Here is a 26,492-nt window from a genome sequence, read left to right on the forward strand (position 1 = left end):
ATGGTAACCCTCCAGACTGCATGTTGAACTGCAATGAAGACCCAGTGCAGCCAAAAGAATACATACATAAAATAAATAAGTTCAAAAAATAAATAAATAAAAATGTAAAAAAAAGAACACCTAATGCAGGTGGGAAGGTGGGAGGGACACTGTAAAGGTCATCTATGCTACATGTATAAGAACCCCGAGAGCATACCAGTAGGTACCACATTTTTCACTGCTGTAGCCAATCATTCCGCCTGTACTACCACACTGTATCACTCCTTAGTAAGGCTGGGTTTCCTCCTTCACCTATAGTGCTATTTTCAGATTACTAGAGACCAAGGGTAGAGATTCTGGGTGCTCAGGTGGGGAGAAGAGGCACAGTACAGGACTCATAGAGCAGCCCCTCTCATTCCTCTATCCAGCCAGCCACTCAGCCAGCACTGATGAAGCACCTACCCTGCGTCACTCAGAGCTCATCTGCGGGCCCTCCCCGGGGCCTCACTGCCGAATGTTCTCTCTTTCCCCCACTTCCTAGACTTCCACTGCCTCCTGTCATGCTGGAAGGAAGCCAGAGTCCTCCCACCCAGATCTGTCTAAACATAACCCCTCTGCGGTCCTTGCTACGTCCTAATCCCTGAAACCTGGGAATATGTTAGGTTACCTGGCAAAGGGGAATTAAGGCTGCAGATGGAATGAAGGATCCTAATCAGCTGCCTTTAAAATAGGAAGCGTATCCTGGATTATTGGGGAGGGAGGAGACAGTGCAATCACAGGGCCCTTCGAAGTGGAGGAAGAAATCAGAAGAAAAAACCAAAGAGTTGGCAGCCTGGGAAGGACTCAGCTTGATGTTGTTGGCTCTGAGGATGAGGACAGCGAGGTAGGAGCCAAGAATGAGGGCGGATCTCAGTGCTGAAAAGGGAAGGAAATGAGTTCTCCCTAGAGCGTCCAGAAAGAATGTCAGCCCCACCGACACCTTGGTCTTAGCCCGGTGAGACCCCTGTCAGACTCCTGACCCACTGAACTGTAAGATAATAAACTTGTGTGGTTTTAAGCTACTACGTTTGTGGTGACGGGTTATAGCAACAGTCGATAACTGACATAGAAAGCTTGGCAGGTAAAGTACTAATTCTTACCTTTTTTAAAAAAATTACCATCTTTATATATTTTAGAATCTCCTAAATAATTATGCAAATATGTAGATGGCCTGCTAATCAAAGGCCATCTACGAGCTAGGCGCTGTGCTGAACACTTTATGTGCATTTTCTCATTTAATCCTCAAAGCAGCTTAGGAATAGGCACTGTCTGTTGGCATATTGTAGGTGGGCTATAAACGTTTGTTTATGCACAGACGGATGCACAGACAGACGGATGGATGGGCAGGAAAACAGGCACTCCTGATAAAGGCCAAAGTGAGGGAACGGATGGGACAAAGAAACTAGGTGGTTGTTCTGCTCTGAGAACCCTGTGGTTCCGTCTGGCCTCCCTTGAGTGGTGCCCCCGGGCACAGTGCAGAGCCCCCCGCAGCCCCCTGACCGCCCCCAGGCCCACCACTGCGCGTACATGCTTCCGGAAGAGCTCCACGTGGGGCCCCAGAGCCTGCGGGTCTGCGTCTTTCACGAACCAGACCACATCCTCCACAGACCAGGTAGAGGGGTTCCTGCTCCTTGGCCGCCGGGTGTCCTGCCTGTCCGGAGAAGGGCTTGAGGCTGGAAGGTAGAGCACAGAGAGGGAGGCCATGAGACAGCAGGCCTCGGGCCTTGGCACCTACCTGGTGCCTCCTGTCCCCACCTGGCCCTCGAGTCCAAGGCGGTGGCCCGAGTGACCGCCTGCGACAGAGAAAGGCCAGAAGTGCCTGCTCTTGGCAGGAGCCTGGAGCACCGGAGGCCACTCCTAAGGGCAGCAGCCTCCCCCTCTACACAGAGGTTCTCCGCTCTCCCAGGGAATAGAGCGTTGGAAAACGGATCTCCTCCAGCAGGTTGAAATGCTGACCCATGTTAGAGTTTTAAAGACCCCTCCTGATCAGTCCTGTCTCAGTGGGCCCCGGGCCTGCTGTAACCAGGTTCCATGAAGCTCCAAATAGACCTCTGCAGTGCTGTGATGCCAAAATGACTTCAGGTCCTTTCCGCCTCCACTGGTGTCACCCTGAGACAAGAAGGACGCAGCAGAATGGAGGGGCATTTTGTGCTTGTCCTGGGTCTCAGAAGCCCTGTCTGTGAGAGGTCCATGCCCTGCTCTGCATGTGCAGAAAGAAGACTCACCGCCTACACTGAGCACCTCGCCAGCCCTCAGGTCTGCCAGAGCACGCACTCCAACCTCCCACTAGATGAGGGATTCCTTGACAACAGGAGCCTAATTCTGTGCCTGGTCCACAGCTGGTCCCTGGTCAGTGATTGTGGCATGAGTTGCATTGCTGCATAAATGCTTTTCCCACATGGCAGATTAAAAGGTGCAGGACATATGAAGGAGGAGAGAGTAGTGAATCAATATTTAGGCAATATTTAGGGGGTGACTTGTTTTGTATATCCCAAACGAATTCATCCTCTTTCCCTAGAACCAGCATCCCCTCCTATCTCTCATGTTTCTGAAACCTCAGTGATATCTCTACCTCCTGTCCCTTATTTGCTCCCCGCATTTAATTATTCTGAAGCTATTAGAAGGATGCCTCTCACACTGGTCTCCTCTCTTCCATCCCTGCTGCCCCAATCCGGGAACTTCTTACCTGACCCTCTACAAAGGTTTTCTAGCAGATGTCCTCACCTCACGCTTTATTCCTTCTAGAGCAAAAACTGTCACGTCTTCACACTCTCCCTAGTGCCCCTTGTGGATGCCCCTCGCCCGTGCACCAAGTCCGTACTCCAGCACAAGATCAAGGGCTCTCTTTGGTCTCAAGAACATCTTTCCTGCCTGGATAGAGAGGAAGAGCTTTGGTGCCAGAGAAACCTAGGGACAAATCCTGGAGCTGCCCGTCGCTAGCTGTAAAATGGCAATGCTCTCCACCTGGAAGGGCAGCTGTGAGGATGCAAGTGGGATTGGGGCTGGCCTTATGGTTGACCTGCATCAGGTGGTCCACAGAGGGAAGGAGGCACCCTGCCTGCCTCCCTGCCCGCCTCCCTGCCCTTCTGCACACTCCCATCTGGGCATACTGGTTCTGACCGAAAGTTCCTCCAGCTTCCAGTCTCCACCTTAGCTAGTGCTTTTGCTTCTCTCTAGAAGGTGTTTACCTTCCCTCCTTTCCAAAGAAGCTCTACCAGCCATCAAAGCCCAGGTAGACCCCTTCACAGGCAGCATTTCCGTGTCCTGCCATCTGGATGTCATCTTCCTCTACCTTTAACTCCCAAATTTTTGTTTGCGCTTTTCTTAAAGATGCTTTCCACATCTGCCTTGTATTACCATTATGCATGTGCTTGCCTGGAACCTCCAGTTAGTTTTAATTTCTCGAGGATTATCTTTTGCATCTTCCCCCTATTCATCCACAGACATCTACTGAGTGTCTCTTGTGTACCAGGTCCTGGGCAAAGTGTTTGGTGAAAAATGGGATCCTCTCATTACAGAGTTTATAATCATTGACTCTCCACAGCTCCATGCAAATATATTTGTAATATGGGTTCAATGAATGTAAAATGACTCAATATACTTTGCAGAAACAGTATAAGTAACTTACACAAAAGCTTTGTGCGAGTAATCCTTAATCCTATTTTCAGGCTCTGAACAATGAAGCAGCTTCCCTACAGAATAAATCTAAGTTAGAAGTTGGGAAGCCTTCACTTCCATTTCCCTTCTTTAATCTCAGGGTGCAGTGGTTTTCTGCTGTCTCCTTTTTTCCTCCTCTTTTCAATGTACTTGGTAAGTGCACGGTTCTCCAGTAGTGCTGAGAAAAGTACAGCATCACATTTGAAGTCTGTCCTAAATACATAATAGTTTGGTTGAGAATTGGATTTACTTTGAGATTTTCTCTGCCTTTTCCTTGTTGGACCTGGAAGGGTCCCCTAAGGTGATTTGGCACGGGCTGGGGTGGTGCATTTTGGCGGGAAACTGTTAATACACCCTAGGGCCATCTGAATGCCGACACATGCTTATTAGAGATGATTTCACTGCATTTAAAGACATCTGCACTCAACATGGGGAAGAGGAACCACGGAAATCGCATTTGCCTTTGGAGCCTGCCCCATCGGAGCGTCGGCGATAATCAGGGTGATAATAGATGCTCTGATTACAAAGGCGGGAAGTCTTCAGTGCCAAGAATGATTTTAGAGTGATCAGAGCGGAGGTCAAATCTAATTTCCTGTGTTTGACAGGAAGGAAAACCACCAGACCGACTCACAACACCATCCATGGGAGCCTAAGGTCCTTTGAGCAAAAGGCCAGGGAAATACTTTCCCCATGAGCCACAGCCATGGAGTTGAGCAAGGTGGTCTGGCTTGTCTTTATGGGGAAGCTCTCCAGGTGATGAATGTGGAGGGGAAGTGGCTCCGCTCCTGGCACCTGGTACTAGCTGTGGGCATTTTCACTTTTGCTCTCTGAGGTGCCTCACAGTCACACAAGACAGCAGCGGGAAGCTGTCACACCTCGGGACCTGCTCAGGATCCAAAGCACATGAATTAGCTCTAGGAGGAAGAGAGGGAACTTTCTAGCAGGTTGGAAGAGCCTTTGCAATGGCCTGTGCTCACACAAAGATAATAAACACACTAGCCCCTCCAGCTGCTGTGAAGGTGTCAGGAAGACAGATGGGTCTGGCCTGACACAGCCAGGCCAGGCAGATGTGACTGGACAGCAGTCAGACATGATAGAGGTGAAAATATCTTGCTCCTAAAGGAACAGAGCACGCAAAGCGCTTGCCAACCGCCTTTATGGGAGGTGGCATTCTCCAGCGCCGAGAACTTCGTACGTGGTCGGGTCTGTTCCCTGGGCGATGCGGGAGACGTGTGTATAGTAAAACCCAGCTGTGAATGGATGTAGAATGAAGGATGGTGGTGGCTGTTTCTAACGCTGAACTCACATCCACCAGGAATAGACTGACTGTGAATCTGTCTAAAGCAACCCCGGATATCTTCACAGCCCCGGTACTCGTGCTGCTGCCTGTGAGTCGCTCTCTGTCTCACACAGACCCACAAGCACATGCATAATTTCCTTTTGTTCATTCATAATTCAGAGGAAACTTTTTAGCTAACAATAGAGTCATGTGGAAGAATGGAAGGAACAATGAGCTGGGAGTTAGAAGCCCTTACCACCCACCCTCTGTGCAAGCGTCTCTGTGCTTCTTTGGTGTGAAATAAGGAGTTAGGAAGGATCTCCAAGGTCCCTTCAACACCACAGGCTGTCCCGGGCAACACGAGAGAGCTCCTTTCTCACACATCTGAAGCCTCATCAGTGTGTCTGTGTGCAAAGTACAGTGAATGCAGAGCCAATGGCCAGGTTTTGAGCCCTTTCCTGGACCTGATCATTCTATTCTCTACGAGCCTCCGTTTCTTCAGCTTGTTTCTCAAAAGTATTGTAGGAGTCAAGTGACTATATGGCTTTGGGCTGTAGCCTGACAAGAAGCGTCTTGGAAGGAAGCCCATCAGTCTCCAAAAGGGGCCCCTCAGAATCATTTGTTAACATTTGTTAACGTTTGCCTCTCTGGAATTGGACGCTGTCAGCGAGCAGGGCCCACATCTGTCTTGCTCACAGCTCCATCCTTGGACCTCAGAAGAGGCCCTGGCATATTGTGCTCCATAAGTATCTTCTGGCCAGGACTGACCAACATCTCTTTGAGTCTTAGTTGCCTCACCTGTCAAACACCTACCATGTTGTGAGGATTAAATAGGATAATGTGAAGCATTAAACGGTAAGAATTAATCAAAAGATAGTTGCTATTCTTATTATTATGTATCATTCCATAATGGCCAATAGATTTGTCTTCCTAAATTCTGTGGTCATCAGCTCACTTCCCTGTTCAGCCATGTCTGGTTTCCACAGAGTAAAGAAAGCTCAGTCTGCTTGACTTGAACCCCAAATTTCCCAGCATGATTTCCCTTGGCGTCCCTGCACAAACTCTTCTCTTTCCTTGGAATGAATAAGCCGTGCCGCACCTTCACTCATTCCCCGCCCCCCACATCGAGCGCTGTCCCCATTCTTCTTTCTCTTGCTGAATTGTTCTCTATCCGTCACCCAACACCATACCCTATGGAATCAAACTCCAACCCATGGAAAGCATATGAGTGGTAATAACAATGTCAGAGTCACTTCAATTCTGAAGCTTGGACATACTTGTGGTTGGGAATGCTACAGCATCTCCTGTTAATGCAAATGTCAGGAAGCTTTTGTTATCTAAAACCTCTTTTTAAAAAAAATTTTTATTTTTATTATTATTTTTTTTGCGGTACGCAGGCCTCTCACTGTTGTGGCCTCTCCCGCTGCGGAGCACAGGCTCCGGACGCGCAGGCTCCGGACGCGCAGGCTCAGCGGCCATGGCTCACGGGCCCAGCTGCTCCGCGGCATGTGGGATCTTCCCAGACCGGGGCACGAACCCGCGTCCCCCGCATCGGCAGGCAGACTCTCAACCACTGCGCCACCAGGGAAGCCCTAAAACCTCTTTATAGCTCTTAGTGATTATATCTTGGATGAAAGACAGAGGAGAGCTCTCAGATTTTCACCTGAGTATCAGCAAAAAAACAGGGAAACGTGTCCTTTGAATACATCCCTTCAGAGTCCACTGACAGAGGCGATGGGCATGATGTATCAAGACAGCAGGAGGAATTACAAACAGCGCTGCAAAAAATTTCCTTGCACATGTCTCTGAGGAAGTTTTTATAGGTTATGTTCCTAGAAGTATTATTGGGTCATAGGACATGCACATATTTAATGGAATATACACAGTAATTTGGGTAGCATTAGTACCATCATGATATTGGGTCAATTGATGGGTATAATTTAACTATTGATTTATTCATTTTTATGTCCTTTAATAATATTTTATAATTTTTTAAATAAAAGAGTTGCACATTTAAAAAAAAAAAAAGACAACAGGAGGCCAGGGTAGGTATTCACATGAGAGAGAGGACTGAGAAGTTTGTCACGTCATCGATACCTACTGTCCTGTGCAGCCTCATGCCACTTTCTGGCTTCTGCGGTTTTAAACCATTTTGATTAGCACCATGGGGGAGGACACAAAGGACATTTCTATGTCCCTTCCAGGTTTACGACTTAGGTCAACCCCCCTTAAAGAGATATGGTTTCTTAATACCAACTGCTTTCACTTGGGATGCAATTTCAGAGCAATACTGAGCACTTCTTTGGGTGGAGGGAAAACTTAACAGCCCTCCAGAGGGCCTGCAGCTGGCACCTGGACTGGCAGCTAGGTGACAAATGGGTAAGGAGGCCAGGGGTTTTCTCTCCTACTTTAATGTACTGCCACTCAATTCAGCATGGTTTATCTCCATGGTTTCCAAATGCGTTTAGCTGTGCAAACTTTGTTCAAACTACACAAATGTAGAACCCCACTCTTCTAATGTGAAGAGGCCCTGGTTAAAGAGGGCAGTGTTGGAGTACCATCTGCTCCCATCCCCTCTCTCCTATGCCCTAGAACCTCTGAGGGACCCCTTGAAGCCCATTTTGCATGGTTTGAAAATCCCTGGGATAATTTTGAAAGCCACCTTTGGAGTCAGTTGAAGTCAAATCCTGACTAAACACTTGACTGACTTGATCTTCAATTGCTGTATATGTAAACTGAATATAATAATACCTACAATAATAATATATACTTGCTATAATAATAAATTATAAGATATAATAAGTCAGAAATATTGTGTGGAAAGTGTCTGGCCCACAGTAGGTGCTCAATAAATAGCTATTTAGGATATGCCTCAAACAGGCCCCTTTCCTGGGGCTGCAGAGGATTCAAATATGAGTGAGAGACCTCATGAAGCTGAGAGTCTGGCTCCTACTATGGGACAAAAGAGAGGAAGTACTAGAGATGAGGAGACAAAGTGCCACAGGAGGAAACAGGAGGGAAGGAACATTTCTAATCAGCAGTGACTGAAACTGCCAGTTGCCGACCCAATCTTTTTTCCACTTCTGCTTACATCTTCCTGGCCACGGTCAGTGGCTTGCTTGGAGTGGAAGGCAGCAGGCACTGGTGGGCTCCATTTCTCTGGTCTCACCCAAGATCCTGAGAGGCAGAAGTCCTGAGCTAGTGGGGCTCTCCTGGGGTGCATCTAGGGCTCTGACAGAGAGGGCTCTCTCAGAGCTTGTTCTGAGCAAGGATCTGGGCTTCTCTTTGGCTAGATTACCCAGACAGTAGATGAGGACCTAATTCCAGGAGAACAAAGGGCTGAAGCAGAGATGAAAAGGAAGGACAGGGGGGCTGTTGGAGTTGGGATGGGAGTTCGTCCCAGGACTCTGTTGGGAGGAGGCAGAAAGAGAAAGGGGGAGGGAGCTAAATACCTGAGACCCCTTTGAAGCGTCCTGGATTCCCCTCATCTGGGCCACCAGATGGGCTGGGATGGGGCAGACAACTCTTCAGTGACAGATGGAGTGGTAGAAGTTCTCTCCATTCAAATCGTGCCTTCCCCTTACTACTTGAAATCCTACACTTAAGACATGGGGTCTAAGATTTCACCAACTTAAATAGGAGAGTAAATACCTCCTTTTTAAAGAATGGCAATACTCTTAGGTTTATGAGTCCATTCCATCAGCCTGGTGTCCTGTGATCACCACCTCATGCAGCTGGGAATTGCACTGAGGAGAAGAGGTTGAGAGAAGGAGACGTGTGACGGGCAGAGGGACCCCAGGATGAGGGCTTTGACAAGCAGGGGCAATGTGAGGGCACTGGGCTCCATGTGGGGAGTGGAATGGGGTAGAGAGAAAGAATGTTTCCTGAACGCCTACTATATGTCTGACATTACACTAACTCTGGGGATAAACCTAGGAAATAACTGCTGCCCCTCATTTGCTTTATGATGCGGGTTTGTGCGTTTACTTTATGATGCAGGTTTTGTTCCCTTCTCTTGTTCTTAGAAATCAGATGCAACAACGTCTCTCCCCTTTGGAAAATGGGCTCTGCCCACTCAAACCTGCCTGGCCGACGGCCCTGCATGACAATGTTGGGGAGCAGGGCCATCCATGTTTGGCAAGAGCCCCCATGGCTGAGGGAACAGTGCCTTGCCCCTCAAAACTGTCTCCCCTCCTGGGCCCACAGAGGCGCATCTGTGATGGTGAGGCTCTTTGAGGGGAGTGTGTGGAGGATCTGGGATCATACGCGATAGCTCACCACTGTGGCTGTCAGGGCTACCAGTGGACGAGCCAAGGCTCAGAACAGAAATGCCAGAGAAGACAGCCAGCCCGCAGGAGGCACCAGAGGGGCAAGATGAAGACTCCCTGACTCCCGGGCCTCTGGCCTCCTTTCTTTAGAGTTCTCAGGTGTAGAGTTGATGGGCTGTGATCTGTTGAGGGGTGTGTTCACGTGATCTGTCATTGCTGATGTTTATTGAGCTCTTACTAACTCTTAGGCCTTGTACTAAATACACATGAATTTATTTAATCCTCCCAACAAACCTATGAAGTAGGTGCTATTATTATTATTCCAATTTCACAGGTGAGGAAACTGAGGCACAAAGAAGTTCAGACTTGCAAAAGGTCACACAGTCAGAAAATGGCAGATCCAGCATTCCAGCCCAGGCCATTGGGCTCCACAGTCCATGTGATTATCCACTATGCTCTATTCATACTCAAATACTGAATTGAAAATGATTTTTTTAATAACATAAATCAAAATGGACATCAACCTACCCCTAGAATGAAAGTACCTTCCTACACTGCATTCCAATAAGCTAACTTTAATGGGTGAGACAGAAGTAGCATCATAACCAGTATTGTGGGAGGCCCTTCCTAGTGGTCCAGTGGGTAAGACTCCGGGCTCCCAACACAGGGGGCCTGGGTTTGATCCCTGGTTGGGGAACTAGATCCCACATGCATGCCACAACTAAGAGTTCACATGCCACAACTAAGACCCGGTGCAGCCTAAATACATAAATAAATGGAAAACCAAAACAAAACAAAAAAACTTACGGGACAAAAAAAATAAATAAATAACCAGCATTGTGGGAATTTTACTTAACTCTGGTCTGCCCACGTGTTTGTACCCTGCAAGAGTCAACCACTGTGCAAGAGAAAAGTCTTTAGCAACTTCTGGTTCTTCTTCTTCCGGGCACAGAGCTACTCTACACCTCTCAGATTCCCCCAGAGTTAAGTGTGGTAAAATGGCCAGCTCTTGCCAATGACACGTGAGTAGAAGCGATGGGCATCACTTCCAGGCTCTAGGGAAACATGTTCATCTTCCTCGTTTGTTCCTTCCATTTCTACCACTAGATGCGTGGGGCATGGGGGCCATAGGGGACAGGAAAGTCATGAAATGGACAGATCCTGGGTCCCTGCGTTGGGATACACACACCAACTAGGAACACCCACTTTGGACTCCTGGATAAAAAACTTCTATTGTATTTGAGCCACTGTACATTTTGGATTCTACTTATTCCTACAGCCTAACTTACTCTAATACACCATTTTCTTTGCTTATGGTCAAAGGTTGAAGTCAGCTGCCCTCAAGAACAACAAAAATCCATGAAGGGATTTGTGGAAACTTCTAATTTCCCAGTGTTGCTGTGTTCAGACCGCTACAGTCCCCTGGTCTCCCTACATTTGGTGGTCCCAGGGCAAGGGCAGAGGAGGTTAGGTCATGGGGAAGGCAGTGCACGCATTACATTACCACATCTGTTTCCTTCAAGAGAGGTCCCGTTTCTCTTGGGGCTGGAGCCAGGGGGCCTCAGCCCAGGTGCTGAGGGGCCTCCAGAGGACATGGGGCTGGTATGGGGACCACCGACTGTGGTGGCTGAGCCTCCCCCAAGGTGGCCGTCTCCAGAGTTCTGCCTCTTGCAGTACAACGAAGAGGAGGTGGGCAGGGAGCCCCTGTGGCTAAAGGCGGAGGAGGAGTCCACGCTGTAGCGGCTCATGCTCGCAGGGTTCACCAGGCACTCCTCAGTGGTGACTGTGTTTGCTAAGCAAGAAGGCAGAGCAGAGAAGCAGAGATCAGAGAGCAGTTCAAGAAGACACCTGGTGCTGGGTCTTGGAAAACCTTTCCCCAGCAGCACAGGTGCCGCTATCTGTGGGGATGGCAGATGAGAAGGAATGGATACCACGGCATAATCCCAAATAGTTCACCTCTCAGCAGATTGACACCTCACCAACGAAGCATATTTTAGTAGGGATTGGGACATATGACCCTCCATGTTCTGAGGAAAATGTGATTATCTTGGTTATTGATGACTTGTAAATAAAATTCAAACAAAGGTCTTTCTCCCTCCATGGCTCTGCTCCTCCAAGAGTTTCTGCCAGCTTGGCAGAATCTCCCTGCTCCGTCTTTTCTTGCCCATCACCACTGCCTCCTGCACCTGGCCCATGATTCCTGGGAGAGATCAAGCCAGAGTCACAGTGTCCCAGAGTTAGGAGTAACAACTTTGGCCTGGGTTTTTTTTTTTTTTTTAACATCTTTATTGGAGTATAGTTGCTTTACAATGGTGTGTTACTTTCTGCTTTATAACAAAGTGAATCAGCTATATGTATACATAGATCCCCATATCCCCTCCCTCTTGCGTCTCCCTCCCACCCTCCCTATCCCACCCCTCTAGGTGGTCACAAAGCACTGAGTTGATGTCCCCGTGTGATGCAGCTGCTTCCCGAAGCTATCTGTTTTACATTTGGTTGTGTGTACATGTCAATGCTACTCTCTCACTTCGTCCCAGCTTACCCTTCCCCCTCCCCTTGTCCTCATGTCCATTATCTATGTCTGCATCTTTATTCCTGTCCTAACTCTAGGTTCATCAGAACCTTTTTTTTTTTAGATTCCCTTTATATGTGTTAGCATCCAGTATTTGTTTTTCTCTTTCTGACTTACTTCACTCTGTATGACAGACTCTAGGTCCATCCACCTCACTACAAATAACTCAATTTCATTTCTTTTTATGGCTGAGTAATATTCCATTGTATATATGTGCCACATCTTCTTTATCCATTCATCTGTCGATGGACACTTAGGTTGCTTCAATGTCCTGGGTATTGTAAATAGTGCTGCAATGAACATTGTGGTACATGACTCTTTTTGAATTATGGTTTTCTCAGGGGATATGCCCAGTAGTGGGATTGCTGGGTCATATGGTAGTTCTATGTTTAGTTTTTTAAGGAACCTCCTCCATACTGTTCTCCATAGTGGCTCTATCAATTTACATTCCCACCGACAGTGCAAGAGGGTTCCCTTTTCTCCACACCCTCGCCAGCATTTATCGTTTGTAGATTTTTTGATGATTGGCCTGGGCTCTGACACAGGTGTGATGGTGCTTCCTCCCCACACTTTTAGTTCCAGTACACACAAGGGCACTAACCTTCCACCAAAGCTAACAAACTAGGGACACAAATGCTGATCTGGATGGCCCCATGGTCTTCCCCAAACCCTGCAGATGAGAGAGAAAGAACCAATCTAAAGTGCAGGGGGAGTAGAGGACCTGGAGGCTCTGCCAACCTCATCATCAGCTCCCCCACCCAAGTAGATCAGGACTTTCTACACTTTTAAAGCTCATTCTTGCAGCCTTTTGAACTCTGCGAGCTATACCTGTGGCCAAATGGTGTGGGGTGTTTTGCTTTGTTTTGTTTTGAAGAACAAAGTCCAGAGGAATTATAGGGATAGAAAGAGGAAGAAAAATATTCTAGTAATTCCTTTTCTTCAGTCCCTCCCACCCCAGACAAGACCATATCTGTCTAGCCCCATCAACAATCATCTATATACTACACATGATCAAAACAGATACAGACATTCCCCAAAGGCATTAGAATAACAAAAACCAAGGGATCCTCCAATGTTGGCAATGAGTAAACACATTTGGGCCACAAGATCCAGATGTCTTCTTCATGTATGGATTCCTCGCACAACATAGATATTGAAAGATTAAGAATAGATTTTATTAGGGGAACTAGCAGGTCTTCTCATAGATGGGGATGCATATGGAGCTTGCCTGGAAATAAAAACCATTGCATATGGAATGCAGCTAAAGCAGTGCCTAGAGAAAATTTGTAACTGTAAATACTTATATTTAAAAAGAAGAACATTCTCAAATTAATAACCTAATCTTCCTCATTAAGATACTGGGAGGAAAAGGGCAAACTAAACTTAAAGCAAGCAGAAGGAAGAAAATAATAAAGATTAGAGTGAAAATTAAAGAGAATAGAAAAATAGAGAAAAATCAAAGAAACCAAAAGCTGGCTCTTCGAAAAGATCAACAAAATTGGCAAACTTTTAGCTAGATTGGCTGAGAAAAAAAGAGAGAAGACTCAAATTGCTAGAATCAGAAATGAAAGAGATGACATTAAAACCAATCTCACAGAAATAAAATGGATTATTAAGAAATATTACAAACAATTCTATGCCAATCAGTTAGGTAACTTAGAAGAAATGGACAAACTATCAAAACTGACAAAAAGAAATAGACAATCTGAATAGACCTATAACAATTAAAGAGATTAAATTAGTCATCAAAAAACAAAGAAATCCCAGGCTCGGATGGCTTCATAGGTGAATTCTACCAAGTATTTAAAGAAAAATTAAAACTAATTCTTCACAAATTCTTCCAAAAAGTAAAAAAAAAGAGTGCTATGGACTGAATTGTGTCCCCCTCAAATGTTCATATGTTGAAGCCCTAGCCCCCATTGCAACTATATTTGGAGAGAGGGTCCATAAGGAGGAAATAGAGGTTAAGTAAGGTCTTAAGGGTAAGACCTCAACCTGATAGGACTGGTTAAAAAGAAAGTACTGACAAGAAAAGGAAGAGACATGAGAGAGCTCTCTCCCTCTTCACACACATGTACAGAGATGAGACACAGAAAGTGGCTGTCCACTAGCCAGGAAGAGAAGTATCACCAGAAACTAACCCTGATGACACCTTGATCTCAGACTTTTAGCCTCTAGAATTGTGAGAAAATAAATTCTGTTGTTAAAGCTACCTAGTATGTGGTATTCTGTTATGGCAGCCAGGCAGACTAATATAAGGAGGGAATACTTCCCAACTCATTCTATGAGAACACTAATACCCTGATACCAAAACTAGACAAAGTCATCACAAGAGAACTACAGATCAATGTCTCATTAATATGGATGCAAAAATTCTCAACAATATACTAGCAAAACAAATCCTTAACATACAAAATGACTTATACATCATGATCAAGTAGGATTTGTTTCAGGAATGCAGGGTTGCTTTAACATCTGAAAATCAATTAATGTAATATGTGATATCGATACAATAAAAAACAAAGATCATGTGATTATCTCAATAGATGCAGAAAAAGCGTTTGAAAAAATCCAACATTGTTTCATGAGAAAAACACTCAACACACTAGGAATAGAAGGGAACTTCCTCAGGCTGAAAAAGGGCATCCATAAAAAAACCTACACTTAACATCGTAGTTAATGGTGAAAGACCGGATGCTTTTCTTCCTAAGATCAGGAACAACACAAAGATGTCTCTATTCTTGCTACTTCTATTCCACATTGTATTGGAGGTTCCAGCCAGGGCAAGTAGGTAAGCATCTAATTTGGGAAGGAAGAAGTAAAACTATCTCTTGTATGTAAAAAATTCTAAGGAATCCAATAACACACTTTTATTAATTGGAATTAATAAATGAATTCAGTAAAGTTACAGGATACAAAATTAATATGCAAATATCAATTGTACTTTTATACATTTGCATTAAACAATATGAAAATGAAATTGGGGAAAGAATTCAATTTATAATAGTATTAAAAAGAATAAAATACTGAGGAATTAAATTTAACAAAAGCAGTATAAAACTTATGCTCTAAAAACTACAAAACATTATTGAAAGAAATTAAAGAAGATCTAAATACTTAATTGGAAAAAATTCCATGTTTATGAATCAGAGGACTTAATATTATTAAGATTATTACCATCTTACACCCTAAATTCATCTATGGATTGAATGCAATTCTTGTCAGAATCTCAGCTGACTTCTTTGTAGAAATTGACAAGCTGATTCTAAAACTCATATGGATTTTCAAGGAACCATAAATAGCCAAAACAATCATGGAAAAAGAAGAATAAAGTAGAGTAGTCACACTTCCCAATTTCAAAATTTACTACAAAGCAATGGTAACAAAGACAGTGTGGTACTGACTTAAGGAGAGACATATAGAACAATGGAATAGAGTTGAGAGTCCAGAAATAAACCTATGTGTCATGTTCAACTGATTTTCAATGAAGGTGCCAAGATCATTCAATAGGAAAAAAATAGTCTTTTCAACAACTGATGCTTGGACAACTGGATATCTGCATGCAAAACAATGAATTTGGACCCTTACTTCATACCATACACAAAAATTAACTTGAAATGGATCAAAGACCTAAATGTAAGAGCAAAAACTTATAAAACTCTTAGAAGGAAATATAGGGGTAAATCTTTACGACCTTGGGTTTGACAAGGTATTATTAGATTTGACATCAAAGGCATGAGCAACAAAAGAAAAAATAGACATATTGAATTTATCAAAATTTAAAACTTTTGCATTTTGAAAGACACTATCAAGAAAGTGAAAAGAAAACCCACAGAATGTGAGAAATTACTTGCAAATCATACCTCTGATAAAGAATTCATATCCAGAGTATATTAAAAAAAACTCTTACAACTCAACAATCAAAAGACAAATAACCCAATTTTAAAATGGGCTTGAATGGACATTTTCCCAAAGAAGATAGACAGATAGCCAATAAGCACATGAAAACTTGTTCTAAATCATTAGTCATTGGGGAATGCAAATCAAAACCACAATGAGGAACCACTTCACACTCACTAGGATGGTTATAATCAAAAAGTCAGATGATAGCAAGTGTTGGTGATACTGTAGAGAAATTGGAACCCTCACACACTGCTGGTGGGAATGTAAAATGATGCAGCCTCTTTGGAAAACAGTCTGGCTCTTCCTCAAATGGTTAAAAATAAATTCACCATACAACCCAGCAATTCTACTCCTAGGTGTGTGTGTATGTATGTGTGTGTATGGATATATATATATGTATATATATGTATGTATATATATATATATATATATATATATATATATTCCCAAGAGAAATGAAATTCCCACATAAAAATTTATATATGAATGTTTACAGAAACACTATTCATAATAGCCAAAATGTGGAAATAACTCAAAAAACTGTCAACTGATGAATATATAAACAAAACATGGCATATGCATACAATGGAATAATTTCAGGCATAAAAAGGAATGAAGTACTGATCCGTGCTACAGTGTGAATGAGCCTTGAAATGTTATGCTAAGTAAAGAAACTGAGCCACAAAAGACCACATATCAAATGATTCCATTTGTATGAAATGTCCAGGATAGGCAAATCTATAGAGATAAAAGTAAATTAGTGGTTGCTTAGGATTTGGAGGTTGGGGGAATCGGGGTTGACTGGGGTGATAGTTGCACATATATTAAAAACCATTGAATAATACACTTTAAATGGGTGAATTGTATGATGTATGAATTATATCTCCATAAAGCTGCTTTTAAAAACTCATTGTGGAGGCCCAGTGTTTGGCTGTAAACACATTTTTGAGAGTGTTGTACAGTCAAATCCAACACTGCTTTGGCCACTTGGACACAGGAAAACTGAGCAGCAAAGGGTAGGCATGCATGCTCTGTGCCTCATGCTTTGTGGCTAATGCAGTGCTGAACGATGTCTTCAGGAACCTGGAACTCTGCACCTTCCCCTAGATGGCCTCTATTGCATCTTCCCTCCTGGTCAGAAGACATCAGCAGGAAGGACCTGGCTATGGAGCTAGATACTAGGCTGCTTCTTGAATGGAGCGAGGAAGAGGAAGACTAACATTTTTTGAGCACCTACTATGGGCCAGCACATTCCAAGCAAGTGAGCAGGAAGCCTGCCATTATATTCCCTTCATTGAAAAGTTTCCATAGTCTGGGATACTAATCCTTTTTGTGTCCCCAGTGTCTGGCATGGTGCTTGGCATTCAGAAGGCTCTCAATAAACATTAAGTAGACATTTGGGCAGTGAGGCTGCTGTTACACAGAAGACGTGTTAAAATTCAGATTATAAAGAACTAAATATAAATTCTTCATGTAGATGCACGGTAAACAATGAAAAAAATCTAAAACATTTATTCTGTTTATTAAATAGATTAAATCTAAATTAAATATGCCTATGGAAGTCTGATAGTCTAAGGTAGGGAATGCAGATATTCACCAATCTGCACTACAGCTGGAAAATAGAGATGCAGATGGAACATTGTTCCCCTATGACAACATGTGGAAATGGGGAACAAGGGAATATGGACCTTATTGGTTTAAAAACTACAGACAACCATGGGTGAGATCAAAGGTAATAAAAGCCAGCTTCTGGGCTATGATCCAAATGAATTCATCAGAAAGTAAAACCGACTTGAGAGAGCGTCAAGCAATAGCCCTCTACCCAGCAAAGGATGTGACAGTGATTCCAAAGGCGGCCAGGTGGACAGCCATGGAAACAGATCACTAAGCCCCAGCCGCGGTCCTGCACAGCCTGTAGCTCCCAGGAAGCCTGGGAGTGATTAGCACGTTCAGGTGCACACATCAGGGTGCCATTCAGAATTGACAGATGCATCTGCTCAAACCCGATTAACGCAGCCTTTTCCTCACCTTTATAAATAGGGGTGCTGACACTTACATCATACCTGAGCGTAAAAATGGCTGATACAATGAAGGCCATCATTATTCAACCCCAGGCCTGAAAAGGACCTTCACAGAGCACCCGGCTTAGCATTTCCCCGAGTGTTAAAATGTGCTGCGCTGGCCCACCAGGGGATGATTCTCGGCGGCACTTAGGTGTATTAGTTTCCTAAGGCTGCAGAAATTCCCACAGATTTGGTGATTAAAACAACAGAAATATATTCTCTCCCACTTCTGGAGGCTACAGTTCTGAAATCAAGGTGTCGTCAGGGCCATGCTCTCTGCAGGCTCTAGAAGATCCTTTTTTGCCTCTACCTGCTTCTGGTGATAGTCAATGATCCGTGGTGTTCCTTGGCTGCAGACACACCACTCCAATTTCTGCCTCTGTGGTCACATGGCGTTCTCCCTTTTTGTCTGTGTCTGGGTCCAAATTTCCCTCTTATAAGGACATCAGCCGTTGGATTAGCGCCCGTAATCCAGTGTGACCTCAACTTGATTACCTCTGCATAGACCCTATTTCCAAAGAAGGTCCCTTTCACAGGTACCTGCGGTTAGGACTTGAACATGTATCTTTTTGGAGGACACAAAAACAGGTGAACGTTATTTTATTACAGTCATATATTTTAGTGCACAGCAATAAAATATAGTTAGCTCATCAAACTATGATTTCACTGATAAGGTATCACTGCTTAAGATGACTAAAGGCTACGGTTAAAAGAAATGAATCCATTTCAAGGAATATCTTGAGTAAACACTTCTATCGGTTTTAGTCAGACATAGCAAAAATTGTGAAGGTGGTAAATTAATGGTGGAATGCCTTGAGCTTGCCCCAACTTCTCTTTTCAGGCAGGGTGTTATTTGGAGCGGAAAATAAATTAAATAACTGAGCCTCTTATTTAAAAGCTTCCCCCAAAGAGATCTTACAATCTCCTCACAGTTAGGTCATTGTGCCACAAACCTCATTGCCTGAAATGTCTTCCTTACACCTAACCCCAATTCCTCTTGCTTCAGTTAAAACGATGACTGCTGGGTACCTACCCTTTATACTATTAGAACCATTAAGTCAATCCAACATACAGGTAAGATGAATTTAATAAAGTGTGGCGCGTGAATTGTTTGTTACCCAAAACCACTATTTAAAGTTGGTAAAAAACAAAAAGGACCAAATCTCCTTGGAGAGAGAACTACACTTTTCAAGCAGTTTTGTGGCTGACTGGTGAGTGAACACCAGATGGGGCCAGCAGACCTGGGATCATCTGCGGAGAGTGCCCTGAGTGGATCCGATTCCCGCACACAGACTTGTGTTAAACCACAGGGCTGACAGATTAAGACGTTCCCAGTCTTTTTTCCTGGATTCTTAGAAAATCCCTTCTCATCGGAAACGAGCTACCTTGTCACCCTGGCACCTCTCATTAAACAAGAGGATCCAGCCCAGCCTCTATTTAAGGCCGTTTCATCGCTGTGCACACCAGCTCAGCAAAGCAGGGTAAATAAGAAGCATTTTATGTGCTTCTCTTCTATAACCCCCTGCCTCTATCCAAGACACTAAGGATGCCACTTATAAATCATTAAATCTTTCCTCCAGAAAAAGGATTAATCTGCTTTCATACGATCACAAGGGCATGCTTAAGTAGAAAGGCACAGGCACAAATGGCACATTCAAAGAAGGCTGCCACGTCTTCAAGGTTTGGTGTCTTAGGAACATTCAAAAGAGGCTGACGTGCCTTTTTCACCATAGCTAATCTGCTTGTGGACTATGGTTTCCCCAGCTGCTCCATATAAAGCCTGCCTACTAGGCTAAAAAATACTCTAGAAGACTTCAAACCCACTCAAGCCTCAAAGGATACCCCTTTGCTCCTGAACCTGAACCAGGTCTAAGCCTCCTTGTTTGGAGAACAAAGCTCTAGGGTCTGAGTCAGGAGTGTGTGGACTCCTCCCTCCACCCACACCCCTGCAGAGGCCTGGGGGACGCCCAGCACAGCCCATCCTCCTGCAGTTCTGGAGGGTCAGCTGAGCACCTGGAAAGTGCAGAAACTCCAAAGAGAAGAGGAAGAGGCAGAGGGACGGGAAGGAGAAAGCCAAGAGCCAGAGAGAGAAAGAGAAAGTCCCAGAGCAGCGACAGCGGTCCAGGGAGGAAAGAGGGGCCCCCATAGATGAGACTCCAGACACTGCTGCCGGAGGTTTAGTTCAGGGGGTGTTGGCCCCTTTTCAGGTAGGACACAAGAGCCAACTGCTCACAGTTAAGTGAGCTTGGACTATTTAATTTATTTAAAGAATTTTAAATGGCACTTTACTTGGATTCTTTAACCAAATGAAGCCCTGAAAAGCGACAGCACCACCATCTGCAAAATTATTCTCAAGTAATCTCTCTGAGTGCAATAATAACCCTAAATCCCAGAGTCTCAGACACTGTTCTTCCCAGCACTAAACAGTTCTCTCTCTCTCTCTCTCATACACACATACACACTCTCTCACCCTCCACTCCCCTTTCCTCATATCAGTCACAACGTCCCAGCTGAAGGAGCAGCTGCACAGAGTGAACCCTTTCTACAATCAGCTCTGCTACCTTCCCCCAGGCTGAAAGCCATTGCCTCTCTTGGGATTGATTGCCAGCGGGTCTGCCTAGCCCAGCAGGCCACGTGACCCTGCTCAGGCTGACAAGAAGGTCAGACCACTGGACCAGTGTCCAGAGGGCTCCGTGTGTGAGCGCCTTGGCTCTGCTGTTTAAAGAGATAGCGGCACCACGGATCCCTAGCCCTGAACCCCAGATGAGAAAAGGAAGTAACAGAGTCGGCCTGATAACACCGCCACGTGAATAACCGTGGAATAACTATTCCCCCTGCTTAACCAGGTGCCACCACCTAAGGAGCACAGCCAGTGAGTTCAGGAATGCAGGGAAAGAGACCTGCAAGGAGAGAAACAGAAAGAGGAAGGGGGCAGGAGGGAGAAGGGCCAGGAGACTCTAGCAGGTCCCAGTGGAGCTGCCCCTCCCCTGCTCAGAGCCGGACCTGGGCTTCACTTCCTACCTTGAGTGGTTGGGTCTCCGCCACCAGGCAGCTGCATGCACGCTTCTCGCCAGCACCGCCGCCAGCGCCCAGCGCGTGCTCAGCTGTGGGCGGCAGGGAGGCCCTCGGCGGGACTCCTCGGTGTCCGAAACAAGCAGATTTCCTCTCTGCCCTCCTGCCGCCTTTCACTGCGGTTCTTGTGGAGGTCTGCAGGTTTCTTTTACTCCGGCTCGGTCCCGCCCCTTGTTCTGGCTCAGATAAGCTCATCACGTTTTCCCTTAGGGCCCCCTGTGGCCTCTTGTCCCAGCCTTCCTGGTTCAAAGGGCACCAGGCCACACCACCTATGAGGCTTAGCCTTTCGTTCTCTTCAATTAAATTTTCCATTAACTTGGTCTCTGGCCAGTATAGATTTTCTCTTCAAGCTCGTCTCTAAGTACAGATCACTCAGCCCTCAGAATCAACCTTATAACTCCTCTTGGGTCCATTTAAGTACATTTACACTTTCCCCCTGACACCTGAACTTCTTTAATCCTTTCCAATGTTGCCGGTTTGCCTGAGACTTTGTCTTTAAGATTTCCTCTTGTGGAAATTTTGCCCAAAGGCAATTTTGCCCAGTGTCAGCCGTTTGAGAATAGTGAATGCCCCTTCAGTCTCCAGAGGAGAGCAGGTTCCCTAACCACCATCCCTGTGGTCTTTTCTTTGCGGCTTTGCCAAGCCTCTACCCCAAGGCTTAAGGGAATGAGTTCCCAGAAGGCGGGGGAGGGTGAGAGTGTGGGACCTCCCACGGTCAAGCCCTGTTTCCTCAATAGCCCCCCCCCCCCCCCCCCCCCCCCGCCTCTTTTTGGTCTTTCATAGAACTCTGGGGAAATTTAAAGTGACCCTTAATCAGGAAAATGTTGGAGTCCCTGGAATAGAGAACACCATATAACTTTTGGTTCTAAACGGACATCCTAATTTTTAGGAAGGCTTTCCCGTATTTCTCAAGTGGATGAAGCAGGCTGCCATGGTGTGAGAAGCTCTGTGGAGAGGCCTATATGGCAAGGAACCAATGGCTTGTGGGAAATGGAATCCTGCCAACAACCATATGAATGAGCTAGGAAGTAGATCCTGCCCTAGTTGAACTCTGGGATGCTTGCAGCCTTGTGAAAGACCCAGAGCCAGGGGACCAAGTTAAGCTGCACCTGAATTCCTGAGCCACAGAAACTGTGAGATAATAAATGTTATTTTAAGCCACTAAGTTTTGGGGTAATTTGTCACACAGCAATAGATAAATAATACAGGTGGGAAAGGGGAATTTGTTTAATTCCTCTTGACTCTGCATATCTAGGTTGGAAGTTGTAACTATTAATTCGGTAGCAGCTAGGATGTATCTGCTATAGAATATCTAATTCTCTGTCAGGAAGTTCATGGGATTTTTTTTTTCCCCCAAAATCAAAGGGTTTGCTACTTATGTCTGAGACCCAGAAACTACCAACTAATAGGAGAAAGCTCATGGAGTTTATCTTAGAAGGCTACTGGTTTCCAAAGTTGCTTCAATTCCTCTTGGCATGGTTTGCCAATTTAACCCAGTTCTGATGCATGGTCAGTAGATACTGGTGTGGATAACTTGCAGATATTACCTTAGGACCCACCACAGGGGCTCAGGGTATTAGTCCAGAGGAGCAGCCCAAGGATAGAGTCTCCAATTACAGCTCCTCTGGGCCCTGGAGATTTTGGGATGGCCAAATCTCATATACTTGATCCTTTGTTTCCATCAGTCCTTGTGCTTTCAGTGTTCTGATGTATAAACCAGAGACCTTGGTCACCATCTCCTTGGATCTCCTTACAGACCTTGCCCATTCCCTAACATCTACTCTTCCATCAAGGCAGGAGCCTCTTTGGACAAGCCTGCCAGAAACACAGAGGGCCTTGCGCACCTGCCTCAGCTGTCCCCAGCATCGTCCCCGGTTCAAGAGTGGCTCATGGGGGATTGATGGGTAGGGATGTCACATTAAGGACAGTTTCATTGAACAAAGGGGAAGATTTCCAGTAGATTTCTTTATTTGAAGAGAGACATGGGGGGCAGGGGTAGGGCTGTCTTTCAGAGAATTCCTGAGACCAGCCTTGTAGGAAGGAAAGGTTCATACCGCCTATTTTTTGGCAGCCTCTTTTTCTCCTCCACACTCCCTCCTAGAAGGAGCTCTCCCAAACAGTAGAAAGCCTACTGGGGATCTACCACCATCATCATTCTGTTCCTCAAGTCTTTGGTGTTGGCATCTTTAATCCACAAAATGACTTTATCTGTGATCTTGGCCAAGTGGAGCATTATCTTCATTTCTTTTTGTGTCATTTTAATGTATATACTTTCTATTAAAATATTACCAAATTGGTCACCATGATTCAATAGTAGCCTATTTATCCCATATTTAAAGGACCTTAGGAGGTTCCAACAACTTAATTGGAACATTCATTCATTCATTCATTTAACCAATAATTATTGAATCCTTGTGCTTCCTCAATATCTACAGGATTCAAAAGAGAACCAAATCATTACAGCACAAAGGGATCTAATAAATTACTGAGCATTGTGAAAATCTATTTCAAATTCTACAAAACCCAGTGTTTTCCTTAGAAGTTACATTTTTCCCTTTTAGCTCAACGTTTTTTGTTTTGTTTTGTTTTGTTTTTTAGCTCAATGTTTTAAAATAGGTACAGATATTATACTTTAATGAATGATATCACTAAAAATATGATAAACAGATTTTCCTAAATGAACTCATATTGGCACACAGGCAGAGCTAAGATCAGGAATTCTACACTGGCAAACACTCCCTATTCCATGCTGTAAGAGCTCTGGCTGGGCTTCTCCTGGACCTACCTGTCCGAAAATATAGGAAGGCCTTTTGTATTTGCTGCCGAACTTGCGGACGTTCTTCTTTTCATCTTTCCATCAAAACTTTCTGCAAAGATTCTTAAGAACTGAGCTTGACACTGATACTTTGTTCTCCTTCCAAATGACCCCCTTTCCAATGCATGGCTTGAGAACCAGATGGCTCATTTTGTTCACATGGCCCGTGGCTATGACAGGGTGAGCATAGCTCTGCAATATTCTAATCATTGGCCTGCACATGCCTTCCTTCATTTCTTTTTTCCCCCATCATTTCATATATTATTTAAAATACCAGGTCAAACCACACCTAGTGTCGGTGGAGTAGGCCACTTTGTGTGGGTTTTGTAGGGATGAGAAAGTTCTCCTGGTGTCTAGGATGATAGGCTCTGCCTGTCCTGTGGATGTCGTCTAGCAACGATGTAGCTAGGGCACAAAGATAAGGAAGAGACACTCCTTGGGGCCAAGATATTAACCCAGAAGGAGAAAAGATAATTGATGTCCCTGGAGTGCAGTTTCTGCCTAGATTTTGCTAAGTGGGCATTTGTGTTTGTTTTGTTCTTTTACATCTTTGCTAGAAGAAGTGACACAGGGGTACCACAAGCCACTTGTGAACATCCATTTTGTGCGGTCAGGCTTCTGAGCCAGAGAACAGGACACACACACACAACCCAGCAAGTGCTGGGTAATGGGGCCCTACTGATAGGCTTGGGAGGAAAAGCAAAGGGCCAGGGAGGAGAAAACCTAGGCTCAGCTTCCACTCTGCTGCCGCCTTTCTGTGTGGCTCTGAACAAGTGGCCTCAGCTCTGCAGGTATCACACGTAGAGGGAGCTCAGAAAATGTTTGCCAACTGATCATATGGATATTCCTGTATAATAGAACTCATGCCACTTGATAAGCTCTATTTCCTTTTAGAAATAAACAACCTTTTGGAAAGAGAGATAAGCTCTGGATAGTCATTCTTTGTAGAGCTATTACATTAGACAAATTTGTAGTTTAACAAGGAAGCAGATTTGATTTCTAGATGCTGGGTATGAAGGTTCAACCACAGCAGAACGTACCGTGTGTGTCTGTTACTCCAATAGTTTTCTGGTGCCTGGCTCCAAGACCACCAGCCAAGGAAGAAAACATCAAGTCTCAAGAACAAATGTCCTTTCTCATCTCCCACCCCCACCGTCTGTGTATCAAGAAAAGCTACTCAACAAAAAGTAAACAATTTGTTCCCATCATGTCAAACCTTCAAAAGGCAGGAAGCCAATCACTAAACTAGATCTTGCAAAAGAGTTCAGCTACCACATTTGTGGTTTCCAAAGAAGATCTCCCCAATGCTTGGTGAGCAGACAGTTTGTTCTGTTGTGTCGCATAGAATTCGAAACAGTAAATATTTACTGTGGACTTGTTACATCTCAGGCTCTGCTGGGGACTGCACGTCCCTGCCCTCAAGTCTACCTAGCAGGGAGACGAGGTCTGGACCCAGATTCTAGCAGTATAAGGCAGGGAGGGTATGTAAACAAGGGTCTGAGAGAACAGATCCCTAGGGTCTTCTAGGAATTCGGAGAAGCTTAGCGGGCAACAGAGACCCTGCTGCCGGTGGTGGTCAGGCCACACCAGGAAATTTGCCCGTCATCATTCTTTCCTTTCTTTCACTCTCTTCCCCAGCACTGCAAACCTCCTCTTTCTCACCTGGATTTGCACATGTGCCACCGTGCCTGACTACTCTGCCCCCTCACGCCCCTCTCTTCTTCTCCAGCCCACAGACACCTCCACGGGGCACCAGGTCATCCTCAGCAGCAATGCTTTTACAGGTTTGGCACCATCCTAGCACGGAGAGACGTATTTTACTGAAAACCTGAAATAAATTTACCTCTGGGAGCAGGACTCCGTCAGCACACACTTTCTCATTCAAAGTGTGGTCCCCAACCAGCAGCAGCACGGACATCACCTGGAAGCCTGTTAGAAACCAGACTCTCAGGCCCCCACTCCAGCCCTCCTGAGCCAGAATCCACATTTCCTCAAGATGCCTGGGTGGTACCAGGGCATATTAAAGTTTGAGAAGCATCTGGCTAAAGCTTACTTATAATTGAGACCTTTTTTCTCCCCAACATTCAAAGATAAGGTAAAATTTCCCCATGATCATCTCTGGACTTCTGACAGAACCACAAATGTTATCAAATCCATGTTTTTGCTTCCATTCTCCTAAAGCATCCAGGGAACTGCTCTTCTTCTGAAAACATGAACATTTGGCTGTCAGTTAATAGATTCGGAGGAAAATGACTAAAATTCTTGGTCTCAAGCCAAGAACTCTACCTTCCAGACTGAATTCAGGCAGCTGAGTGGGTCTGAAACCTGGTTTTCCCTGAATGCAGGAGAAAGATCATTTGGTGACAGAGTTTATATTTCAAAGGTCTGAGGAAGAGATTTGGAAGAAGCCCTCTCTCTGCTCTAATGTGAGCCCTTCTGTCTCAGTATCCTCATCTTCCCCTTTGGGGGACCCCCTCCCCAGGGCTTCTAGGGCCTCTCACCTCCTGCTGTCCGCGGCCTTCCTCTGCCACCTCCAGCCGTCTCTCAGCTTGGAAGGGACCAGAGGCGACATCTTGCTCTTACTCCTCTGGGTTGCCAGAGTTCACCCTAATGGCCCTGACATGTGGACATCTGCACTTGTCACCAGTAATGAGGAGCTCTCTCCATCCAAGCAGCTCCTTCTACTTCTGAATGGCTTTGGCTTTTCAAAGTTCTTTACAATGTCAACCCCACCTGAACCCTGAGGGAGCTGTCTTCTGAGAGTTCCTCCTGGTTATTCAGGTGCCAAGTCCTCTACGTGGGAGAGTATTCCTGAAACCCAGGCTTCTCCAACTTTAAGTGTCTT

General features: G+C 45.1%; 1 protein-coding gene across 6 annotated transcripts in view; it reads right to left on the reverse strand.

The window, feature by feature from the left end:
• Positions 1-26,492, reverse strand: part of SCML4 (Scm polycomb group protein like 4) — a 125,814-nt gene that overhangs the window by 4,694 nt on the left and 94,628 nt on the right. For 3 of the 6 annotated variants that reach the window (XM_079939012.1, XM_079939011.1, XM_079939016.1), the window contains 2 exons: positions 10,727-11,014; positions 1,546-1,691 (listed from right to left, as the gene is read on the reverse strand). In XM_079939012.1, coding sequence (XP_079795138.1) covers positions 1,546-1,691; positions 10,727-11,014 — 434 coding nt within the window. Of the gene's footprint in view, positions 1-1,545; positions 1,692-10,726; positions 11,015-18,070; positions 21,235-26,492 lie in introns of those variants that run through there. The other 3 variants (XM_079939015.1, XM_079939013.1, XM_079939014.1) reach the window with 3 other exon arrangements.

This window comes from Stenella coeruleoalba (genome assembly GCF_951394435.1).
Source record: "Stenella coeruleoalba genome assembly, chromosome: 12".
NCBI classification, from domain to species: domain Eukaryota; kingdom Metazoa; phylum Chordata; class Mammalia; order Artiodactyla; family Delphinidae; genus Stenella; species Stenella coeruleoalba.